The sequence below is a fragment of the Odontesthes bonariensis genome, chromosome 21 (assembly GCF_027942865.1).
Source record: "Odontesthes bonariensis isolate fOdoBon6 chromosome 21, fOdoBon6.hap1, whole genome shotgun sequence".
NCBI lineage: Eukaryota > Metazoa > Chordata > Actinopteri > Atheriniformes > Atherinopsidae > Odontesthes > Odontesthes bonariensis.
The window spans coordinates 30,431,894-30,445,887 of NC_134526.1; the positions used below are offsets into that span (position 1 = coordinate 30,431,894).

Consider the following 13,994-nt stretch of genomic DNA (forward strand, 5'->3'; position numbering starts at 1 on the left):
TCGTGCCCATCTACACAGGGGAGCAGTATCTGATAGGGAATTTCCAAGCTCTCGGGATGTGTTCCCCCTGCTATAATAGACAAATTAAAACTTCATGGATGTAAATTTTAAGATTAATTTGTGGTGAGGTCGGGGTAACACAGGGGTAACTGTATCTGATATTGAATTTCTATGCCACCAGGATGTGTGTCCTCTGCTTTAATGGACAAAAAGCAGGATTGGAATCTCTGCACAGTATCTATTGTGAGGGAGGCAGTGATGGTTTCAGGAGAAAAGAAAAAAAGGATGATACCATTAAACTTGTGTAAAGATTCCTTTATTCTACAATTCAAGATTTTATCTTGAAATTCTGATTCTTACAACGTATCAGTTGAAGGAGAAAAAGCAACACATGATTAGTAATAACACCATGACATGTTTAGCTAGGACTTAAACATATTTGTACGAGTATACATTTCCCAATCAAATCTGCGGTCAAAGAGAAAACTCTTAAACCATTATAAAAGTATTGTGTACATTACAATATGTGACACTGCTAAAAACAGCAGTTTGTTTAGAAACTTTTTCAAACTGCTTTCACCTTTTAGAAAAGAAAATGCTGTAGAAAACCATTTTGGGCCTTCACACTTTGCAGAGTAACGCTGTGATATGAGCGCAGTACATCGAAAACAAGATTTCAGTGAACATGCGTCTCTTTCGCTGTGTGGACGCAGCTGACAAGTAAGGGCTTGTCAAGTGGTCCTCCAAAGATTTTGAGGACCACTTGACAAGCCCTTACTTAGGGGATTTTTTTTGGTTTCTCCAGCACATTTGCTTTATCTACTGTATGCTTTGTATGTTTTTGTTGTTGTTCTACTTTTTTTTTTTTTTTTAATATGTTGTTTTTATATATTTTTTCATGTGCTAATAAAAAATAATAAAAAAAAATGGTAATGTTCTCACGATATATCGTAGTTGTTGAACATTTCCAAGTACGTGTGCTTCTTTACTCACAGCAGTCCAGGTTCTAACAGTGTATCTAAAGTGGTTCCGACGGTCAAGGGTGATGAGGAGGAGCAGAGCAATAAGGCCAAAAGCTCTGAGGTGGGAAAACTAACCGAAGCTGACAAGGCCAGAACTGGGAAGGTATGTAGATGCTTCACACGGTCTGCCACATCAGACCAAAGAATGAAACATACACAGTACATCTTTGTTGTATGTGTGCATGTCCAAACTGCAGCCTGATTCCAGCTTGCGCCCTCCGCTCACAGGTCAAGCTGTCAGTCTTCTGGGCCTATGTGAAAGCCATCGGAGTGCTTCTGTCCTGCATCAGTCTCTTGCTGTTCCTTGTCCATCACCTTGTTTCCCTGTTCTCCAACTACTGGCTGAGCCTGTGGACCGATGACCCCGTGGTTAATGGCACTCAGCCTAACAGACTCATGAGGCTGGGGGTGTATGGGGCTTTTGGCCTGTCCCAAGGTAAGAAGTGTTGATGGGGAGGAGAAGAGTGCATTTGGGGGTTCTTATTCATTCAAACCTTTACTGAGGACATACTCACTCATTCTAAATAAATACAGAATCAGAAGGCAAAATTGGAAAATGGTAGTCTTTTTTGAGGTTGACAACTGTTTGTAGGGGCAATAGTGTGACAGACGGGCAGCATTCTAATTCTTATAACCCACACTGCTGTTTTGTAGGTGTGGCAGTCTTTTGTTACTCCCTCTCCATGTCCTTTGGTGGCATCCTGGCATCCCGCTACCTCCACCAGTGTATGCTGTATGATGTGCTGCGCTCACCGATGTCGTTCTTTGAGCGAACCCCCAGCGGCAACCTGGTCAACCGCTTCGCCAAGGAGATGGACACCATCGACTCTGTGATCCCAAGCATTATTAAGATGTTCATGGGATCTATGTTCAGTGTACTAGGTGCTTGCGTTATCATTCTGATTGCAACACCCCTAGTAGCGATCATCATTCCTTTCCTCGGTCTGTTCTACGTATTGGTGCAGGTCAGTTAACCCTTTAACGAGCACTCTCTGAAATACTTTGAAATTGAAAGTTTCAACCCTTGTGTTGCTTCTGGCTCATTCCTGATTGGTCAGAGCCCATAACATCACCTATTGTGATATAGTCAGACCCTTGCTGATTAGCTGGTGAAAGTCATGTGACTTTATTCTATTTCCATGGCATGTTCCATTTTTTTTTTTTAAAGCGTCCCCAAGTGATCAAATAATGGTGACTTGCGCTACATCAGGCACCGTGCATAGAAAAGTGTACAGCATCTGTGATGCTGCTTTGTTTTTGACTTTGTTTCATGCATGTGATTGCAGTTCTCATACGATTCTTCTCTTTTTGTCCAGAGGTTTTATGTGGCATCTTCTCGACAGCTGAAGCGTCTGGAGTCAGTCAGCCGTTCGCCCATCTACACCCACTTTAATGAAACCCTGCTTGGCACATCCGTCATTCGAGCTTTTGGTGAGCAGGAGCGATTCATCCATGAGAGTGACCAGCGGGTGGACCATAACCAGAAGGCCTACTTCCCTAGCATAATAGCTAACAGGTTAGGGATACCAATCCCTCTTGCAACACATAGTACTGGTTTAAAAATTGACAGTATTTATCTCCATTTTCTTTGGAACACACCAAGTTAGTCTGTTTTCAACATTTCCTCCTATCTTTCTGTATTTACTTCAGTTGCTTCAAGCATGCCTATTACTTGTGTCCTCAAAGTTTCAACAAATTTCTATTTGTCGTAGGTGGCTGGCAGTTCGCCTGGAGTTTGTAGGGAACTGCATCGTGTCATTTGCTGCTTTGTTTGCTGTTGTAGCCAGAGAAAGCCTCAGCCCTGGCATCATGGGGCTGTCCATCTCCTATGCCCTTCAGGTAAACTCTGACATTTTTGTGCCTGTTGTTCTCTTCTTTTGGGGCATAGACAAGGAACTGGCTAAAAGCTACTCGATGCTATCGGATGCTCTGTGCAGTGGTTAGTGTATTACATCATTCAGTGTACGAATCCTTACTTTTCTTGATCTTTTAAGGTCGATATCCCTCCTCGTGATTCATTTTCTGCACACAGAGATTTAAAGCAATACTATGTAACATTTCTACCTTAAAATAACAGCTTGAAAAAAATTGTGCGGCTAGAATGAGTTTTAATATTACAATTGGCCTGTCTCCTATGCCCTTCGGGGGTCTGAGTTGGAAAAACTACGCTATGTAACTTTGCTGGACCGGCCCGGGAGCTGAGCGGAAGTACTTCGACTTGCTTTCTGGCACACCTACCGCAAAAACCAATAGACCCCTCTCACGCTCCCAGGTACATTTGATTACTCTTACCTTCTCGGTCGACATAGCTTGCACCTTCTGACTCCTCGCCGGTTCGTCAACAAACGTGAAACGTGAAAGCGAAAGGGTGTTGTATTTACGACAGTGTAACCGTACATTACCTCCAAGCCTGTAGGGGGAGCTCCATAATGGGCTTTTTGAGAAGTTACATTGTATTGCTTTAAGATATGATGACAGCTGACATTTTTCTAATAACTAAAAAAAAAAAAAAGCTCTGCTCATATTTTTTTTTTCTTCTGAGTAAAAAACCTGTATTGGCAGCAGCAGTTAAAGGCAGGGTAGGGGATCTTTTTCTGGAACATTTTTTTACATATTGCTTGAAATACTCTTCACACCCCCATTGCAACCAATTAATTAAAAGTTTTGACACAAATATGAAAAGTTTTAGTGGCCTCTAGAACGTACAATCTAGGAAAAACACTATCCAATCATACTGAACGGACCGTTCACAATGATTGGATTCTGATGCCGTCTATCAAACTGCAATCTGCTCCTCCCTCCCCCTCCTTCCCCCTGTGTGCGTACCCTGCTCCGTGAACGAAGCTTGGCAGGAAGCTAAACTAGAGCCAGCTTGGCTAGCACCTAGCATTATTAAACGTATAGTTAGCATATACTAAATACTAAATACGGCAACGATCGATGCTTGCTGTCAGAACAGCGCTCGTGCACCTTCGTGCTCGTGCGCGTTCATGTACTCTAGAGGCGTGCCTTCGGGGGGAAAGTGAAGAAAAGGGTTGGGACTTTTTACCGGTGTATTTTCAAAATGCAGCTTCGCTGGACTCAAAATCCAGGATCTCCTACCCTACCTTTAACACACATTAAATTAAAACCAAGTAGCCTAACACCACCATCAAAATGATCCAAACCTAGTGGAATATTTAATAATCCATACTTCCAATTATTTTAATGTTGCAGTCTTATCTAATACCATTCAGTTAGCTTTTTTTAATGTGTGTGTTTGTGTGTACTTTCCCACATGGTGGAGATCAAAAGACTGCACAACAATTTTTGGGGATTTCCTGATTTTCGAGGGTTAAGACTTACTTTTAGGGTTTATGGTAAGGTTTAGGATTAGGCATATAAACCAGACCCTGGGTTGAGTGACAGTTTTTTGTAATCTGTAAATTGATCCCAAAAAAAAACATATTTAACGCTAACCTTGCCTTTCTTTGTACTTTGTGTAGCTGACTGCCTCACTGACCTGGCTGGTAAGGATGTCCTCTGACGTGGAGACCAACATAGTGGCTGTGGAGAAAGTAAAAGAGTACTCTGACACAGAGAAAGAGGTAACTGGAATCAAACATTCCAAGGACCGAAGTAAAGACTAAACTTTTCTGTTGTCCTCTTTACTTTCTTGTGGTGCTAAGTTGGGTCCAAAGCATTGTAAGTCACATGAAACATCAAGCAGCACTTAACTGAGCTGCTTTTTTCCCAGTCCAAACAGCATGATGGTATTTTGATGCTTTGATTAGAAGCTAATCATATTGCAAACATTCTTACTCCAAAGGTTTGATGACCTTGTATATCTCGAGACAATGTGGCATACATGGACTTCCATATTCCTCCCCACAAGTTTAGACCATGAGAAAACCCTTGGCAAAAATGATGGAATCACTACATGTGGAATATGTTCATTTTTGTTTAAAAAAATAAAAAATTAACAAAATACATGTATGACACAAAACAATTTAATACTGGACTGGCTTTGGAAAACATGAAATAGTTTTCTTTTTTTGCAGTATTTTTTTTTTTTTTTAGATTTAGTAGAGAAAATCAGTATTGAATCCCTCAATGCCTAGAAAGAGAGTATGCAACCACCTTGAAATCTTCATTCGTAAAACAAGTATCGGCACAAATCTAAATATGCAAACAGGTCTGCAGTTAGAAGAGCTCGCTCGCATATCAGTGACGGATCAACTTTAACACTCATGCTGCTTCTGTACTGGCAAAAATGCCACCAATGTGCTGCAAAACTGCAACAGTCCCAGTTTGAATGACATGTTTGAAAAGGCATCTGGAGCAATGCAACGGATGATAAAACTTAAAACACAAAGGTCAATGTTTGTGACCAAACTGTAAGAAACCAGTTGAAGGAATTGGGATTCACATCAAGAAAAGCCAAAGCTAATGCTCACCTTAAAGTTCAGCCATTTTTAAGCATGATGCTGTGACCTTTCATTGTGAAGGCTTGTTACCCCGGCAACTTGTCATTTCTTCCACAAATTGAATCTGTCCTCATTCAGGAAATGTTCACATTTCCCAGCTGACATTAAGTTTGAAGAGACTCAACCTTCTGTAACTTTGTTGTTTGCTGATATGATAACTTCTTCCAGAAGTTAAACTTGACACACCAGGAAAATCAGTGAAATAAAATTTAAAAAATAAAAACGGAAATACCAACTTGTCCAGGGGAAGAATTAGTTGATTTGAAATAAATCTGCATGTGTTAGTTTTGGTGTAAAAGTGTCAGTTTGAGTAGACGCTAGCATTATTTCAGAATTATTTCAGTTTTTAAAATGGCACAGATGGAGACTATTCTCTTGCACACAATAAGTACTTTTGATTTTTACTCTTTTATTTTGGACAGAAGTTTCCACTAAAGAGAAACTTACAGATCTGACCTCTGCCGCACTCTTTTCCTGGTGTGACAGAGAAAGAATCTGTTGAAGGCAGAAGTCTTTTTACTGAAGATATCCAAATGAAAGTGTTTGAGACTGCTGGGGTGGGATATGGAGAAATTAAGCAAGTTTTTTTGTATTTCCATGAATTCCTCTGATCACCAGGCAGAGTGGAAACATGAGCCCTCCTGCATTCCCCCAGGTTGGCCCACTGAAGGCTGCATAGACATGCGAGGCTTCGGCCTGCGCTACCGCCACGACCTGGACCTGGCCATTCGCAACATTACGATCACTATTAATGGCGGAGAGAAGGTGGGGCTTTACTTCGCTGCACTGAAGGCAGCAGTCTTTTTACTTACTGCGAATGAATGTAGACGTTATTAGATGCACTGTTTGTGACTGCGTGTCCTGCTGCTTCCCACAAGGTGGGGATTGTGGGCCGCACTGGTGCTGGGAAGTCCTCCCTAACACTGGGATTATTCCGGATCATTGAGGCAGCAGAGGGTCAGATTTTGATCGATGGAGTGAACATTGCCAAGCTGGGTCTCCATGACCTCCGCTCCAGAATTACCATCATACCACAGGTCAGTGCGGAGAAGAACACTTTATCAGTCCACCACCTGTCCGTCAATGCAGTAAAGTGATGGGGCTTATTTAGCCCAGGACTTATCCTTATCCAGGGCAGAAATCCAGTTGTCTGAATTGGTCTCTAAAGTGATGTTTTCCACTGACGCAGCTGTTTCCTGTCTCTTAAGGACCCAGTGCTGTTTTCCGGCTCTTTGAGGATGAACCTGGATCCTTTTGACTCCTACTCTGATGAGGAAGTATGGAGAGCTCTGGAGTTTTCCCATCTCAAGAGCTTTGTGTCTGGCCTGCCTGACAAACTCAGTCATGAGTGTAGTGAAGGAGGAGAGAACCTCAGGTATAACTGCTTTAACGCAGGCATGCAAAACAATAAACACTGTGTTTATCTAAACTACATATAAAACAGGCTTTTGTTTTGAACTAAAACATTTTATCACTTGAGGCACATTACAGTCACAGAAATCTTTATATTATTATTAACAGTACATGTCGCTGCTGAGAAAATGGCAAAGCTAAGTAATAGCACAAGGAGTTCTTTTTTTCCTTTTTTTTTCTTTTTTTTTTTTTATTATTCACTTGTATTAGTTTTTTTTAATGTCTTAATGCTCTCTCTTATTTATTTATTTTTTTTTTTTTTTAAAGGAGTTCTAAAGGAAGTACAGTTGCCAGCAAAATTATTTAACCCCAATTACTTTGGATTTCCTAAGCAATGTGTGTTTTTTTGCTATTGACTATAAATAATTTATTCACAGCCACACAGTATTAATTTCTTCTTTTCCCTTTTTGAGCATTTTTATATATATATATATATATATATATATATATAGAGAGAGAACAACCTGGCTCAACGCTCTTTCAGTGGAAGCTATAGCATCAATTTGAAGTAGAAAGTAAAGACTGACTGACTGACTGACTGACTGTCTAATAAATACAGGATGGGTTGTACAAATGTCTGTAGAAATTGCGTAACTCCGGTTGTTAGCGTTGCATGACTGAGACATCTCGCTATGGGAGACATTTCTCTCTGCATGTTCCTCTGAGCCATTTATCTCATTACCCCAGTACAGACTGGTTGGTGATAATGATTGCCACGTCATATTTATTTAAGTAGTTTGTGCTACGCAGCAGCATCATTCAAGATAAGTACCTCACCTTGCTTCGCCCCAGCAAGAATTCTCACTCACGCTACTCTGAGAACTGGGATTATGCAAGTGACCTAAAGTTCTCATTCACCGCATTCATTTTGATGTCTCACTATGGGATATGGAAACTCCAAGTTTCTAACCAAGCTTATCTCAGGCAACCACTAGTACTTAAGGAGTGGCTCTCTGCTCCAGCGAGAGCCCAGAGCTCAGCACAGCTTGAGCCACGCTAGGGGCCGACACATCCAGTTTATAAATTGGGAAAAGTTAGAAGTGAAGACCAACTTGCAGCTGGTTAAATGTCATGAAGGGAGACCCATTTCAACAGGGCCCAGGACACAGCCAGGCCATGAGTGGAGTGAGTACACAGACCCGCAGGTTGCCTGCAAACCCTGACTCATGGAAGCAAGAGCAATTTTTCCCACACTCTAATGGAGAAACTGTGGATTTTTCACAGGCCTGCCCATATGGGTCTGGGCTATGAAACAAAGAATTGGTCACTTCTTCGAAACCTCTTTGTTCTACCCATGAACACACGCAGAGCGCAAACTGGACACAACATATGCAGCCGCTGTTTTTCAGACACGGAAGAAGGCAGTGTAGAGAATGCCACAATGACAGTGAGTGAGTATATGCGTATCACCAAAGCAAGTGGCAACACGGTCTTTAGAGACAAGTGTTGGGGGTCAATATCATCTGGTGCCTCAAAAGGAAGCCTGGATAGACTATCCAGCACCACTGCCAAATCCCATTAAGGTGTCAGGGGCCTGGAGACAGGAGAAAGCCTATGTGCCCCCTGCATGAAAGGGCAAACCAAACGATGTTGACATGCCTTCCCTTACCTTCAAAGCCCACATGGCATGCAGAGATGGCAGCCAGGTACACCTTAATTAGGGAGAAAGCCTTCTGTTTGTCAATTAGCTGCTGTCGAAATGGCAAAATCCCGCCAACAGACGCCAACAGAACACTGACAAAAGGCGTGACCATCTCTGTGGCACCATTCCTCAAACAACCTCCATTTGCAGTTGTAAAGACTTACTTTTGGCGCTTTTCCACTAGCTCGCTTCGGCTCATTCATCAGCCTGACTTCCACCTACTTTGACTGTTCCAAAAAGAGACAATCGTCTAAATAGTTTGTTGGCACTTTTTTGGCACTTTGTTGGCACTGCACATGCACCAGGTGTTTGTGCAGTGGCAGATTCAACAGCATTCCACATCCCACAAGGGGCCATAACCTCATAATCCTCCGCGGTGGTAATACTACAATTCTGTTAATGCTTTATTTTTTAAACATAAACAGAATGTTCTTATGCGAGTTGGAGGTGTCCCTAAGCGGCATTTTTTTTTTCTCTCTGGCTGGAGAATGTCGGTGATGCTTTAGCAACAGGAATATGAGAGAAACTGATGAAGCTGGGGATCAGAGAGTATCCACCATCTTAACCAGCAGAGAAAATGGGTGTTGCTAGGCCACCCTTCTTCTTCTTCTTCTTCTTCCTAGATTGCGGACTGCCAGCCTGTATGGGTCGTTGTGTTGAGCTGCTTTCAGTGTTGGAGTTTTTCTGGGCCAGCTCAATCTCACCTCTTACCCAGGCGAAGCTATTGGGAAGGGCTCAGCATTTTACCGTTTCCACAGAGCCCAAACAAAAGATTTTTCCTTAGGAAAAAAGATTGCTCTGTTAAATTAATTTAAAAAATACTTTTTTTTTTAATCCCAAAGGGAAATTAAATTGTTGCAATGCTCTTTTTTTTTTTTTTTTTTTTTTGTCGTAATGCAATCATTGTAAGCTTTCATTCTAAACACTTATTGCTGCTGGCAGGAAGGACCTCCTGTATCTTTCTTTTTTTTGCATTGGAGCTGAAGAAGCCCCAAACTGATTACACTCAACAATGCAATAAAGAGGATGGTCAGTGTTGATCTTTACTTTAACCAACTTTAACAAGGACCATGGCTTCCTTAATAAGTACAGTTTGTTATGTTCCTTCTTGTAGACAACCTCAGTGTTTCATCTCCATGCTGTTGTCCAGGTGATCAGAGTAGTTCTGTAGATGACAGGACTAAGGTCAGGAGTTCTAAGTAAAGTCTGAGGTGTACAGAGTGCCCTGTGCTGCTGCCCACATTCTCAGACACATAACCCTTCAGTCTCACAAACTAGTCAGTTTGTGAGGTAGTCAGTAATCCAGGAGGTTGTGGAGGCATCGACCTGTATTTTCTGGAGCTTCTTACGTCACAGTGCAGTTTAGACTGTATTAAAAGAACTGGAGAAATCAAAGGACATGATTCTCATCAAGCTGCCTGCTTTGTCCAGGTGAGAGGGGGGATGCTGAAGCAGGTATATGATGGCATCTTCAACATCACCCCCAGGATGATGAGCAAACTGTAGTGGTTCCGAGGGGGAGGGGGAGGCAGAGGAGGTTTCAGTGAGTTCTGATGTTGGTGAGGCTGTAAGCCATGACTGGAGTGGAGGGTGACCTTATGGAATCTAATCTAATTAATCACATGATTTCCCTGATTAATCACGATTAATCGCATTTGTACACAAAATCCAAAAATTGATTCAAAAGTAGTGTATAGCTTTTAGCATTTAGCTTTATTTTAAATGTGCTGCCATATGAATGAAAGTGCCATAACATTTGTTGTGCAAACACACTTTTAACATCAGCATCTTTCTGTAGTTTTTATGTAGAAGCCTCGCTCCACTGTCTGTTTCCTTGAATGACTTGCTGCTATCAGTTGTGTGTTTTGCCTTTAAGTGATATTTTAGACTGGAACTACTACGCTGAGAAGACAATTCAACTTGGCTGTAAATGCAGGAGTTTTTTTTATTTATTTATTTTGAAATACGTGCTTTTATGTTGAAACAAGTAAAACAGGAAGTAGCGCCGGTTAGCTCCGTTAGCTTCACACAGAGACCGAGGAGCACCTGTAGCGGTGATGTCCAACTTTAAAATGAAAATGGCCGAGTTAAAGTTCCGTACCCTTCTCCATGTTTGGTGGTTCCGCAGCAGACAGCAACAGACTTTTACAATAATAAAACCGGCGTTAATGTGCGATAAAATATTTATCGGCGTTAAATAATTAACAAGTTAACGCGATAATAACGAGTTAACTCGGCCAGCCCTAGTAGGGTGTGGTCTATGTTCCTGGAGGCAGGTGAGGAGCATGCTGAGTGTTGATCTGAGCTGAACTTATACATATGCAGTTCAATGGCTCTGTCCAAGCTTCAATCAGTCTGATCCTCTGCTACCTTAAAGCCTGTGTTCTTTTTAATTCCTGACCACACGTCTCACATTATTTTGCAGCAGCTTTTTTTCCTTTTTTTTTTCGGTGCACCTTCTTGCACTCAGATTAAATTCAATTCAATTCATTTTTATTTATATAGCGCCAAATACAACAAATGTCATCTCAAGGCACTTGAGAAAGTCCAATTCAAGCCAATTGGAATTCAATTAATTGTAATTAATTCAGTGGCAGAGATGGCTCAGACAGGTTTACTTCCACATATTTTTAAACCAAGTACACGATAGTGACTCAAAATGGTCTCTACCAAAATGTAAAGTACGACATGAAAGGGTTAAGCAAATCTTCTTCTCCTCAGTGTGGGTCAGCGGCAGCTGCTATGCCTGGCTAGAGCTCTACTGAGGAAGACCAAAATCCTAGTGCTGGATGAGGCCACAGCTGCTGTTGACATGGAGACGGACAACCTGATTCAGTCCACTATCCGATCCCAGTTTGAGGACTGCACTGTTCTGACAATAGCTCATCGCCTGAACACCATCATGGACTATACCAGGTGGAGTATTCAACACATATTCTGCTTTGCATGTTTCATTTTCTAGGTCTCTGCCATGCATGGAGTAGATTTGAGCCTTAAGTCCAAACAAATGTTGAGGTAGCTATTGAAGTAATAGCAACAGCTCTAGTTCAGGTACTACACTGTGCATCCTGAACAAAAACAAAATGAAAAATCGTTGTTGTTTTCTTTAGGGTTCTGGTGTTGGAGAAAGGCAAGCTGGCCGAGTTTGACGCTCCTTCTAATCTCATCACTCAGAGGGGAGCTTTTTACAAAATGGCCAAGGATGCCGGGCTAGTCTGAGGCAGGAGGCGGCGTCTTCATCTTTGTTCAGCAGCTCCTCTTGAAATGACCTCAAGAGGGAGATAAACAGGCTTCTTTTGATTTGGAGTGTTTTCGCAATGATATTAAGAGCAAGGGGTTTAGCTTGACATGCTCAATCACAACTAATTTATGTTTTGGGGGAGAAGATCACTGTTTGGGCTGAAATGTAGAAGAAAAAGTGTTTACAACATGTTTTGTTTTGTACATTTTCTTGTGTGTGTTGCCTATACCAATCATTGTTGTGTGTTGGTTTACATTCTCCAACCTGCCATAAATTTTAATGATGAGATTAGCAGAATTGTGTTTTTCTCAAAAGAAAATTGGTACCTGACTTGTTTAGAAAGTAGAGCATTGCCATCTATGAAACGGAGATGCACTAAGTCTGAATGTATGCTGGCTTTGAATGGAAGCTCGATCGGAGTAACTTGTTTGAAAGAGAAGTGTTAACTTTTTCAGAACATTATCAGAAGGAGAAAGGGGTGATGGGATCAGCTGATTTTAAAAAAACAACAAAAACAAACACACAACAAAATTACAAACGCACAAACCTCTTTTGTTTGACTGTTACTGTACACTCGGTACTGTTTATTTATTGCGTGTTTATGTTCTTTCAGAAGCAGATTTTGTATGTGTGTGTATGTATATATATCTATATATAGATGTATATAGGTTTGCCCATCACTGGCAGCATAGCATGTGGTATATGAGTATATAAATGTATATAAGTTCATTTTCGTCACTTTTTGTCCAGAGTCCATCCTGATCAGACTAGTTGGTGGAAACAGGATGGTAGAACCTCTGTCACCAAAGTGGCCTCACATCTGTGTGCCATTCTTTGGGTAGTTTGGGACATTAAGTTGTAGACCACTTATTTGTGTCTTCAGTTGAAAGGCTGATGGTAACTACTGCTAGTGGTCCATGGCAACATAAAGAGTTAGGTCTGTGCTTTTGACAGATTTGTATAGATTTGTGTGAAAAGCTTTAGCTGTGTATCGCCACATATAAAACATATGTGTACTGAATGAGGCATATTTGTTTTAATGTAACTGTTATACTGAAGTGATTACTTGATGCTTTATACATGCAATTCTTTATTAGTTAAACAGTTTTGAAATAAAAAAGGTTTGTTGAAAAGTATCAGTTTTATTTACTGCAAATAACACATTTCTTACTAAATGTCATTAAGAAAAATTTATTGTGACAAATTTTTTTATCTTAATTCTTTTTAGGTGTTGGGGGACATTCTGCTAGCCTGGGCGAAAGCCGACTGTTGACTCTGTCAAACTGTCTGGAAAAACCCAAGAGGAATCCGTTTCCATGGAGGGTGGGACCTTACCCAGCAACTTAAATTCATTGGAGTTCCCTTAACCAATCAGTAATGTTTAGAAAGGACGTAGGTTATGCGCCGAGGTTCATGCTTTCTCTCGCGAGGCTCTAGCTCGCGAATCACGCTTCCCACATCCGCTTTCATTATACCGGTACCATTTGATAAATCAAACTTTTCCCAAAGCCAGTTGGAAGGAGAGCTACGACATCCTTGCCACTAACAAAATTGACGAGGCATTCCTCTTGCTCTTGTTTTAATTGTGTAATGCTCTCCGGAGTTGAGACAACTTCATGGATAGCTTCTAGCGTTCTTCCGTCGCCATGTTTATTTCCGCTGCGGTTGAACTACAATTATATGGACTACAATGGACTCCGCGCGTGAGTTCTGCGGCACCACTCGCAACTGTTTGCTGATTGGCGAAACACTGAGCGAACCGAGGGAGGGGGATTTGGCCAGACTATGTGCGGAGCCAAAATCTTTGGGCGGAAGTACGTAGGATGGCGTCACCAGGCTAGCATTCTGCATCAATTTGACAGCTTGTCATTTTTTTTCTGTGGTTTGAGAGCATGTTTCTGGGTGTCGACTAATCGTTCCAAAACACAGAAAATAAATTCTGTATGTGTACAGAAAATATTCCAGAAAAATACAACCCTAATACTTTAAAAAATTATTAAGTGAGATGTTTATTTAGAGGTGATTGTTATATTACAGACCCTTCTCAGAGTAAAATGATAAATTGACTATTTCTATAGCACTTTTCTGGTACAATTCACCTCAATAAGGGCTTTTACGCTACACATTCAAATCCGTATCTGGGTGTCCAGTTCTGTGGCCTCGTGTACAAAGGGTGCGTACGTACAAAAACGTGGCTTATGCTTTTTTTC

At 41.3% G+C, this 13,994-nt stretch overlaps 1 protein-coding gene across 2 annotated transcripts in view; it reads left to right on the top strand.

The window, feature by feature from the left end:
• abcc1 (ATP binding cassette subfamily C member 1 (ABCC1 blood group)) overlaps positions 1–12,899 on the top strand; it is a 35,487-nt gene extending 22,588 nt beyond the window's left edge. Inside the window, exons 21-31 of one of the 2 annotated variants that reach the window (XM_075454876.1) lie at positions 996–1,125; positions 1,251–1,458; positions 1,677–1,987; positions 2,339–2,538; positions 2,735–2,861; positions 4,508–4,609; positions 6,107–6,253; positions 6,367–6,525; positions 6,697–6,863; positions 11,265–11,459; positions 11,654–12,899. In XM_075454876.1, the coding sequence (XP_075310991.1) occupies positions 996–1,125; positions 1,251–1,458; positions 1,677–1,987; positions 2,339–2,538; positions 2,735–2,861; positions 4,508–4,609; positions 6,107–6,253; positions 6,367–6,525; positions 6,697–6,863; positions 11,265–11,459; positions 11,654–11,762 (1,855 nt within the window). In that variant the 3' untranslated portion in view covers positions 11,763–12,899. The remainder of the gene's footprint in view (positions 1–995; positions 1,126–1,250; positions 1,459–1,676; positions 1,988–2,338; positions 2,539–2,734; positions 2,862–4,507; positions 4,610–6,106; positions 6,254–6,366; positions 6,526–6,696; positions 6,864–11,264; positions 11,460–11,653) is intronic. The other variant, XM_075454877.1, reaches the window with a different exon arrangement.
• Positions 12,900–13,994: the final 1,095 nt, after the last annotated feature.